Here is a 10,423-nt window from a genome sequence, read left to right as displayed (position 1 = left end):
TTTTCGGGAGGCAGCTGTGTGCTTGTGAGAGTGGCATTAGGTTTGAGACAGAAGCTGCGTCCACAGCGTCCAGCCGAGCATCTCCTGCCTCCTCACATGTACAGGTTAGAATTTTGTGGAGGACGGAATTATAGAAAATAACAAGGATAATCTTTCAGATTCAAAATAAAAGCATCAATAAATGCATATTCTTATTCCCAAACCCCAGAAAGGCGACATAGCCCATGGCGGATGAAGGAGAGCGAGAGGAAGCCACATCCACGCGCCTCTGGGGGAGCACCCCTGGGTCCTCATCAAAACCCCAAGGAAGGTGGACCCTCAATCCTGGAAGCTTACTCCAAAGGAATGGGGTCAGGGTGACAGGTATCAGGAAAGGAGGGAGGGAGGTGTGTCAGGATGGGACCCCTTGTGGCCAGCATCCTTGAGTCCTTTCCCATCTGGGGTCGCCCCTAGGATGACAAGGTCAGGCATGCAGCCCAGGGTCCCAGCTGCACTTTATATGCAGACTCCATGCAAATGGGGCTCTCCTCCTGCTCATAAAAGGGGCCCTGGCCCGGCATGTTGGGGAGACACCCAGAACCCAATCACCTGAGACAGGACCCCAGCGGCTCCACCATGGACTTGGTGCCAAGCTGCATTTTCCTCCTGATCATTTCTCAAGGTCATTCTCAGGAGTGGGGAGCACTGGGACCTGTGTCTGTGCCTGTTGGTGCTTCCATGTGATTCTCAGTCCACCTTGTGTCTCTGTGTTTGCAGGTGTCCAGTGTGAGGTGCAGCTGGTGGAGTCTGGGGGAGGCTTTGTGCAGCCTGGGGGGTCTCTGAGTCTCTCCTGTGCAGCCTCTGGATTCACCTTTGATGACTACTACATGCACTGGGTCCGCCAGGCTCCAGGGAAGGGGCTGGAGTGGGTCTCAGGCATTAATTATGGTGGTGGTAGCACATACTATGCCGACTCCGTGAAGGGCCGCTTCACCATCTCCAGAGACAACGCCAAGAACACAGCGTATCTGGAAATGAGCAGCCTGAGAGCCGAGGACACAGCTGTGTATTACTGTGCAAGAGACACAGTGAGGGGAAGTCAGTGTGAGCCCAGACACTAACCTCCCTGAGGAGACAGCAGGGCTGGGCTGCAGGGAGAGTCCAGGACTCCAGGGGTTGCTCAGGACCAGCAAACCCAGGGTCCCAGCTCAGAGGCTGTCCCTGGAGGGGTTGTGCAGGTTTCCTATTGGGGTCTATGTTTTCTTCCCTCCTAGTGTCCCAGGGGCAGTTCCTGCCTCCTTCTTTGTGTCTTTAATTAGATTCTCTGCAGGAAAAAAGCAGGAAGTGGCTGTGTGTCAGATCTGGTCGACTTCTCATCTGGGTCCTTCCTGTCACCATGTCCTTGATGGTCGCTCTCTGGATTGACATTGAAAAGATTGTAGGGATTCCCATCCCCTCACTGAGAGGGATTCCCCCCATCCTCCACGCAGTGCTGAGTGGGGACACGGAGTCCAGCCCCAAACCTCACCAGTGATGATCAGCCCCTCTCTCTGCCCCATGAGGAGTCCTTTGGGGGCAGTTAGCCGATTGCCTCTCACTGACATGGCTGCACATGGAGGTTTAGGTTCTGATCCCTGTGGGCGCTGCCCCTCGTGAGCCTGGCAGTTGGACTCAGCTCCTAGGCTGTCCCGGGACACAGGCCAGAAGGACACCCAGTGACATGCCCTGTCACAGCCCTGCTGGGCTCTGTTCCCCGTGGTTCTCAGAACCTGGTCCATGGGGACCTGTCCCAACACCTGTCCAGCTTCCCGTGGGGAACCACCTGCATCCTGAGTGTAAGGTCTGGGGCTGGGAAAATAGGGTCTTTCCTGATCCCACCCACTGAGTTGGACAAAACAACCCAGAACTGCCGAGCCACATCCTGGTGGACAACAGCTGCCACCCTGGGACCCACAGAGCATCCTGTTGTGCTGATGGCCAATAAATAACCACCGGAGACTTCTCAAGATGGCCAGGGTGCAGCTGCACCAACATCCCGCTCATCAATCACCCGCCACAGGCTACCTCAGATACACCTGATTGGTCCAACAGCAGCATGAAAAATCTCTGCCAGGCATAGGCGGGTGTGTGTGACTCCCCCGGCCTGCACCCCCAGACCGTGGGACCTCACCCAAGAGCTTCCAATAAACGCAATATTTCGCTCTTACCTTGCTTGTCTTGGTCAATTTATTGGCTTGGGTCAGATTAAATCTTACATATCTTACATCTCAGATTAAACCTTACATTAAACCTAACATTGAGAACCTGCTGAAAGGTGACATGGTCCCACCCACCTCTGCTGTGCCTCTCGCTCCACAGACACCACCCCATCCTCTCCCTCTGTCCCCACCGCCTACACCTTCACCCCTTGGGGCCTGCACAGGATGTCCTGAGTGGATGTGTCTGCCCTCTCCCTCCTGCCCTTGTATGATTTGCCTTAAATGCAGCCCCATGTCATCCCCTCATGGCCATCTCCTGTGCCAGGTCCTCCCTCTGCCGTCCTGCTGAGCCCAGGTGCAGTGCCCACGTGTGATGTCAGTCCGTGGCAGCCCCTCCTGTGTCAGGTGGAGACACAGCTGAGCACTGAGCTCAGAGCACCTCCTACAGCTCACACCTGTGCCGAGGGAAGCTCCAAGGGGCCTGTGAGCTGCAGAGCATCATGGTGGACAAGCCTGTGGCCACTGGGGTCAGAGGACAGTCAGGGAAGGGCTTGAGCTTGGTCACCTATAATGTTTCCAATGTCCCGCTGACCAGAGCCCAAGTGCATAGTGAGCTCTGTGAATCCTAAAAGTGCAGGGACATCCCAGCCAGCATGGCTCAGTGGTTGAGAGGCGACCTATGAACCAGGAGGCCATGGTTCGATATCTGGTCAGGGGACATTGTCAGGTTGCCACCAACATCCACAGTGTGGGGTGTGCAGGAGGCAGCCAATCAGTTATTCTCTTTTGTCATTGATGTTTCTCTCTCTCACTCTCCATTCCTCTTAATAAGTATTTTAATGTATTTAAATGAATAAATGAAAATCTTGGGGGTGTGATTAGCAGTATGGGTGTATAAGGGAGGCAACTAGTCAATATTTCTTTCACGTCAATGTTTCTCTCAGTCCTTCTCTCTCTCTCCTTTCCTTTCCCTCTAAAAATCAATGAGCACGTCCTCATATGAGGACAAAGAAAGAAGGTCCAGCCTCCTGGCTCATGTAGCTCAGCTGTTGAGCATCGACCCAGGACCCAAGTAGTCACTGGTTTGATTCCTGGTGAGGACACATGACTGAGTTGCAGTCTCCATCCCCAGAGGGGGTCATGCAGGAGGAAGCCAATCGATGGTTTTCTCTCACGGATGTATCATGATATACCTCTCCCTTTTCTTTCTCTCTAAAAACAAGAAAATCATATTTTTAAATGATGTATATCTATGTCTATCTCTACATCTATAAATCTGTATATCTATATCTATATCTATATCTATATCTATATCTATATCTATATCTATATCTATCTATATCTATATCATCTATATCTATATCTATATCTACATCTACATCTATATCTATATCGATATCTATATCTATATCTACATCTATATCTATATCTATATCCATGGGAGCAGAGGCACATTGATTTTATCCCTAAGGAGTCACTGATTGTGCCCACATCCTACTTCCTGACCACTTCCTGCAGCAGAGCCCCTGGTATGCAAGGAAAGGTCCCTGGGCACAGTGACCAGGACCCCAAGGAGGGCCTGGTTCTCTGGGGGCACAGTCAGCACCTCCTTCCAGGAAAAGCCCCAGAGACCGGGACCTCCCTCACCTCTTGCCCTTTGTATGTGCAGACACCTCCCATATGCAAATGCCCACACGGCCACCAGACACACAGAGATGGCGTCCACTTAAATTCGAGGCCTCCACACCCTGGAGAATATTTTCTGGGGGACTAACACCTCACCTGCAAGACATGACTCCCATGTGGCTCTTCCTCTTCCTGCTGTCAGCTCCCACATGTGAGTGACTCAGGGCTAAGACGTGAGGAGATGGGGATCCTGCATCTGAGCCCAGGACTCACTGTGTTCTCTCTGTCCCAGGTGTCCTGTCCCAGGTGCAGCTGCAGGAGTCAGGCCCAGGATTGGTGAAGCCCTCGCAGACCCTCTCCCTCACCTGCTCTGTCTCTGGATTCTCCATCACAACCAGTGGTTACTGCTGGGACTGGATACGCCAGCCCCTAGGAAAGGGTCTGGAGTGGATGGGGCACATATGTAGTAGTGGGAACACTTACTACAGCCCCTCCCTCAAGAGCCGAACCTCCATCTCCAGAGACACGTCCAAGAACCAGTTTTCCTTGCAGCTGAGCTCTGTGACCACTGAGGACACAGCAGTGTATTACTGTGCGAGACACAGTGAGGGGAAGTCAGTGTGAGCTCAGACACAAACCTCCTTGAGGAGACAGCAGGGCTGGGCTGCAGGGAGCATCCATGACCAACAGGGGGCAAGCAGGACCAGCACAGGGCCCTGAAAAGGAGCAGGTAGAGAGTTGAGCAAAGATACCATTTCCTGCTCTGTCTTAAATTAGTTTTGCCCCAAGACTCAGCCACAGAGCTCACAGAAAGCCCTGGCCTAGGTCTAATTTTAGGGAATGTATTTGTGAATAAAAAGGGGTCTCTGTCATAAATCTGACAAAACTCAGTGACTGACAGGACCCTCACAGGAGGCTCTGATCACACATCCTACCTGGGCAGTCCTGGGGGTGGGCACGCCCCAGGCCTATGACTTCTTTACTAAAAGGCCCATCTTTGCCTTAAGCACCCCGTCCATGGTTCCTGTGCATCTGGGTTAACACACCTGACATCAGCATGACCACCCTCAGGAGAGCACGTCCTGGCCATCTGTGTGTCCACTTTGGAGACTTACCTATGAGGCCCTTTGCCCATTTTTCAATTGTGCTGTTGTCTTCCTTTTGTTTAGTTGTATGAGTTCCCTATATGACAGAGGAATTTTTAGGGGAGAAAATGACAAGTTAAGGAAATTTTAGGAATTTTAGAATTTAAGGGGACCATGGAAGAAGCACAGGGCTGCAGAGCAGCAGAAGGTACAATTCCATAGAATGAGGGAGCTGGGAACAGCAAGGTCTATATTTTCAAAATGAAGGGAAGGAAACCCCTCATCCAGAAGGAGAAGAAAGTCCAAAGGGAATAGGAAAACAATGGGGAAGATGGAGGAAGAAAAATGGCTACCGGCAGGAAGGTAGGGAGGGAGAGAGTGAGAGCGCAAGGAAGTGATAGAGGAGTGTGTGGACGTGTGGTGTGTGTGTGTATGAGCTAGGGACAGTTAGATTCTGAAGGTCTTCTAAGGGGCTGCTAAACCGGGCAGTCTTAGATGGCGGAGCCCCGCTCCCTGTGCGGACACTCCTGGGCGGCCTGCATGGCCAGCCGAACCACCATCTCCAGAGAAACATCCAAGAACCAGTTATCCCTGCAGCTGAGCTCCGTGACCACCAAGGACACGGCCATGTATTACTGTGCAAGAGACACAGTGAGGGGAAGTCAGTGTGAGCCCAGACACTAACCTCCCTGCAGGGAGATCTCTGACCACCAGAGGCGCTCAGGGTCCCTCAACAGAAGGCCCATCCCAGCAGCAGGTGCAGTTGGAGGTCTGGGCTGGTTCCTGTGTGGCTTCCTCTTCATGTCACCGTTTCCCTCAGGGAACCTCTGGATCCTGATTCTTCGCTGACGTCTGAGTCTCTGAGTGAGAAAGTCTGTTGTAAAGAGAGACAACTTTCTCCTGTGAACAAAAGGCAGAGAGTCTCTTTCATGCACACTTGGGCCATAATGAGTTTTATCATCAAATCTTCTGACCCTTGTCACCTGAATCTAACAAGAGACTCTAATGACCCAACAGTGCAGCTCCCCTGAATGCTGGACTGTGGGTCCCACATGTATGTGAACCCAAAGCTGTAGAAGAAGGACCCACAGGGTGACAGTCCTGGTCTTGTCCTCATGCTCACAGCACCCAGAGGAGTGGACACCATGCAGAAGCAGAGGCACAGCAGCTGGTACAGATGTTCATGACACACACTCACCAAGGGGACGTGGGATGGTTATTATGCTCCTGATTGAAACCCCTGAGAAGCACAGGAAAGATCACTCAGCAAGTCAGACCTGCTTGGATGGAGACTGGAAAGGAGAGGGCGCAGGGGTTTTATTTTTCCAAGGTGGTGGGGGAGAGGGAGGAATTCTGCTTCCAGGGACTTGTGTGGTTTCAATCTCCCAATAACATCTACAGAGAAAACTATGGCCTTCTCCCTGGCGCCTACGCACTGCTTTCCCTGTGGCTCCTGCAGTCCCATGCCCAGGTGAGCTGCCCCATGAACCACCTCCTGCTCAAGGTCCTGCCACCAGCTGGGCAGCTGCTACCAACTTGCTGCTACTGTCCCCTCTCCTCAGTCCTCACGTTGCCATGGGCCAGAGCAGGCCAAGCGCTTCAAGAGACCTCAGTTCTCCCACCAGCAACTGTCAGGCCCAGTTGGCAGCAGCAGTGAAAGGGACTGAGCAAGTGGAGGCGGAGCTGCAGGAAAAGCTCCAGACCCCAGCGCCCAGGTCCCCTGAGCTTGTGCCCAGGGCTGGCCCAGCTGGTGCAGCAGCAGCTGGTGCTGCTGGAACCAGTGGGCCTGGGGGCCTGGACCCCTGCACCCTCCCCCATGGGCCGCTGCTGCTGGACCCCAGCCTGGCGGTGAGGGAGAGGCAGCCGCGCCTCAGGGATCGCAGTGCTTTGGAGGCTTTGAGGTTTGCGAGGACATGGTGACTGTGGATCCCATGACCCGGGTCGCACTGCTCCCAGAGGGCAGCGCTGGTGGGTTCAGACGCGGGGCCTCCATGGAGGAGAAAGAGCAGAACAGAAACCCTGTGAGAACGTGGCCATGAGGCCCCAGGCGCTGCAGAAGGTGTGTGAGCGCAGTGATGGCGCAGCATCTGTGCTCAGCACAGAGGGCGTTTGGAGATGGTGGGACACTATTTGTGTGGGTTTCCCCCAGGAGACCTGCCTGCTGCAGGAGCATGTTGTCTGCGGAGGGCCCCTGGGGTCCCCCAGAGCTACTGGAAGCACCGGGGGTGCAGCATGGTGCGAGCTGGAGGCTGCACGCTGTCTCCTGAGGGTCTCTGGAGCTTGTCCTGTGGAAGACGCTGGAGCGGCGCAGTGTGGAACCGAAAGGACACGGTTCCTCCAAGAGCCCAGCAGGAATCATAAGCGCCTCCCAAGGGTTCATCAGAACTTTTGGAATCAGAAGCAGGGACAGTGTTCTCTCAGAAGCAGGAGGCCGAGATGGAGATGGAAACCACCCTGGAGGTCGAGGAAAGGCTGCAGAAGGCGAAGGACGGGGTCTGACCTCAGGGATGAGATGGAGGAGGCTCCTCCTGAGAGAAGGGTCAGGAGGAAAACGTGCATCTGGGACTGACTTCTGCCAGCTCCCCAGGAGCCCAGAGGCCCAGCGCTGTTGAGTGCGCAACAGACCCGCTGCAGGTCCTCTCCCCAAACCCTTCCTAGGGCTTCTGGCCTTGGGCTGGTACAGGGAAGCAGGGGTAGATGGCAGAGGACATGCCCCCTTCCCTGGGGGGTGGGGGGATAGGGCAGGATCCCCCAACAATTTTTAAAAAAACAAAACAAAACCCGGCCAACCAGCACTCTCTAAAACAGGATGTCACGGGAGATGGTGGCTGTGGTCGACCAGATGTCCCTGCCAGGACGTGTTCTGAGGCAGGGAAGTAAGATCACTGTGTCAAGTAGGAGTTCCATTTTTAATTTTTAGATGGAAACTCCATATTGTTTTCCATAATGTCTGCACCAGTTTGCCTTCCTAATGGACCAAATAAACTGATGAACAAAAATAGACCCAGAGACATGGAAACATGAACAGAATATGGAACCTCAGAGGGAAGGCAGGAGAGGGTGGGTAGGAAGAGATCAACCAATGAACTTGTCTGCATATAGGCCTAACCTGTGGACAAAGACAATGGGGTGGTGAGGGCCTAGGGAGGGAATGGGAGTGAGTGGGGATATGATAATGGGGAGGAAAGGGGGACCTATGCAATACTTTCAATAATCCTATCTAATAAAAGAGACCACTACCCTTCCCATTGGGTAATCAGGGCAATATGCAAATTAAATGCCAGCCAAGATGGTGGCCGGCAGCCAGGCAGCTTGAAACTAACATAAGGCTTGCTTGCTTCAATGACGAAGGACTCCAACGTTCCCCGTCTGCCGCTGTAGGCCTCTGAGCTGCAACTCTAAGCAACTATGTAACAAATATAGAAGCTAAACAAAACCCCAGAAACCTGCTTTAGTCTGCCGGGCTTCAGCCAGCAGAATCACAACATTGTAAGCAAAGGCCAGAAACCTACTTTCAGCAGTGGAGGCCTAAGAGCTGGAGCCAAGCCTCAAAGCTAAAGCTGGCCCAGAATAAAAAAAAAGAAAAAAGAAAAAGAAAAAAAGGAGCGGTTGGGAGCTTCAGTCACCCCCAGCCTGAAAACAGCCCTCAGCCCCTCACCCAGACTGGCCAGGCATCCCAGTGGGGACCCCCACCCTGAAGGGTGTGTGACCAGCTGCAAACAGCCATCATCCCCTCACCCAGACTGGCCAGGCACCCCAGTGGGGACCCCCACCCTGATCCAGGACACACTTCAGGGCAAACCAGCCGGCACCCACCTGTGCACCAGGCCTCTACCCTATATAGTAAAGGGTAATATGCATCCCAGCACTGGGATCAGCAGAGCCGTGAGACCTCCCGGCACCGGGATCAGCGTGACAGGGGGCAGCGCCCAAACCCCCTGATCGCCCTGCAGCACTGTGTGTGACAGGGGGCGGGGCCACAACCTCCCTATCTGCCCTGCTCTGTTCGTGACAGGGGAAGGTGCTCCAACCCCCTGATCAGCCCTGCTCTGTGCCTGATAGGGGGGAGCTCCCCAACCCCCTAATCACCCTGCGGCTCTGTGTGTGACAGGGTGCAGCGCCCCAGCCCCCTGATTGGCCCTGCTCTGTGAGTGACAGGGGGCAATGCCCTAACCCCCTGATTGGCCCTGCTCTGTGCGTGACAGGGGGTGGCGCCCCAACTCCCCAATCAGCCCTGCTCTGAGCCCGACCAGGGGCTGCACCTAGGGATTGGGCCTGACCCCTGCCACCCGGGAGCAGGCCTAAGCCAGCAGGTCGTTATCTGCCGAGGGGTCCCAGACTGCGAGAGGGCACAGGCCGGGCTGAGGGACCCCCCCCTCCCACCCCGAGTGCACAATTTTTTGTGCACCGGGCCTCTAGTAAATATTGAGAGAGAGAGAGAGAGAGAGAGAGAGAGAGAGAGAGAGAGAGAGAGAGAGAACCTCCTGTTAACTATCCTGGCATCCAGTCCCTGCTTTGCTCACTCCCACCTCCATGTCATCCCTCACCTTCCCTACTTAACTTCAAATACACAAACCCAACTGCAAGTGGTTATTCCCCAGTGCATTTGAGGTCTTTCTACCAAACAGTTGTCGACACTTTGGCTGTAATAAAATCTTATAAAACATTCTCTCCATGTTTGAACAGCTCTTACATCAACGTGTTGTCTTCTCTTCATTTACCACATAGGTTCATCCAGGATTCTTCACTGTGTGGAGAGGGAAGTGCACACAATTATTAAAAACCTGCTGCCTCCACATGATGGTGGTGGTGACTCTAAAGAGTTCGCACCCTTTGGTGTGAGGATGACATTCCAACCACTGAGCCCACCAGCCAGGGCTCCATGTGTACATGATGGACATTCTCCCACTTTGAGAGGCTGGGAAACAGGGCTTTTGCACACGAACAGCAGGGAAGTTGAGAGAAATCTGTGTTTTCGGGAGGCAGCTGTGTGCTTGTGAGAGTGGCAGCAGGTTTGAGATGGAGGCTGCAGCCACAGCGTCCAGCCCACCCGCTCCTGCGTCCTCACATGTACCGGTTCCAGTTTTGTGAAGGATCTGACTGTGGAAAATAACAAGGAGAATCTTTCAGTCTAAAAATAACAGCATCATCCAATGCAAATTCTTAATCCCAAACCCCAGAAAGGCCACATGGCCCAAGGAGGGTGAATGAGATCGAGAGGAAACCCCATCCACGTGCCTCTGGGGGAGCACACCTGGGTCCTCATAAAAACCCCAGGAAGGAGGACTCTCAATCCTAGAAGCTGCCCCCAAAGGAATGGGGTCAGGGTAACGGGTCTCAGGAAAGGAGGGAGGGAGAAGGGTCAGGGTGGGACCCCTTGTGGCCAGTATACCTGAGTCCTTTCCCATCTGGTGTCTCCCCTAGAATGACAAGGTCAGGCCTGCAGCCCAGGATCCAAGCTGCACCTTATATGCAGACTCCATGCAAATGGGGCTCTCCTCCTGCTCATAAGAGGGGGCCCTGGCCCAGCATGTT

General features: G+C 53.8%; 1 gene segment (V, D, J or C); it reads left to right on the top strand.

Annotated features, from left to right (window-relative positions):
- Nucleotides 1–3,930: 3,930 nt before the first annotated feature.
- LOC132225687 (immunoglobulin heavy variable 4-38-2-like) lies at nt 3,931–4,427 on the top strand. The segment is given in 2 exon segments: nt 3,931–4,014; nt 4,096–4,427. Coding segments are annotated over 2 exon segments (378 nt in total).
- The last annotated feature ends 5,996 nt before the right edge of the window (nt 4,428–10,423 follow it).

This window comes from Myotis daubentonii (genome assembly GCF_963259705.1).
Source record: "Myotis daubentonii chromosome 1 unlocalized genomic scaffold, mMyoDau2.1 SUPER_1_unloc_1, whole genome shotgun sequence".
NCBI lineage: Eukaryota > Metazoa > Chordata > Mammalia > Chiroptera > Vespertilionidae > Myotis > Myotis daubentonii.
This window is presented reverse-complemented; position numbering and strand designations above follow the sequence as displayed.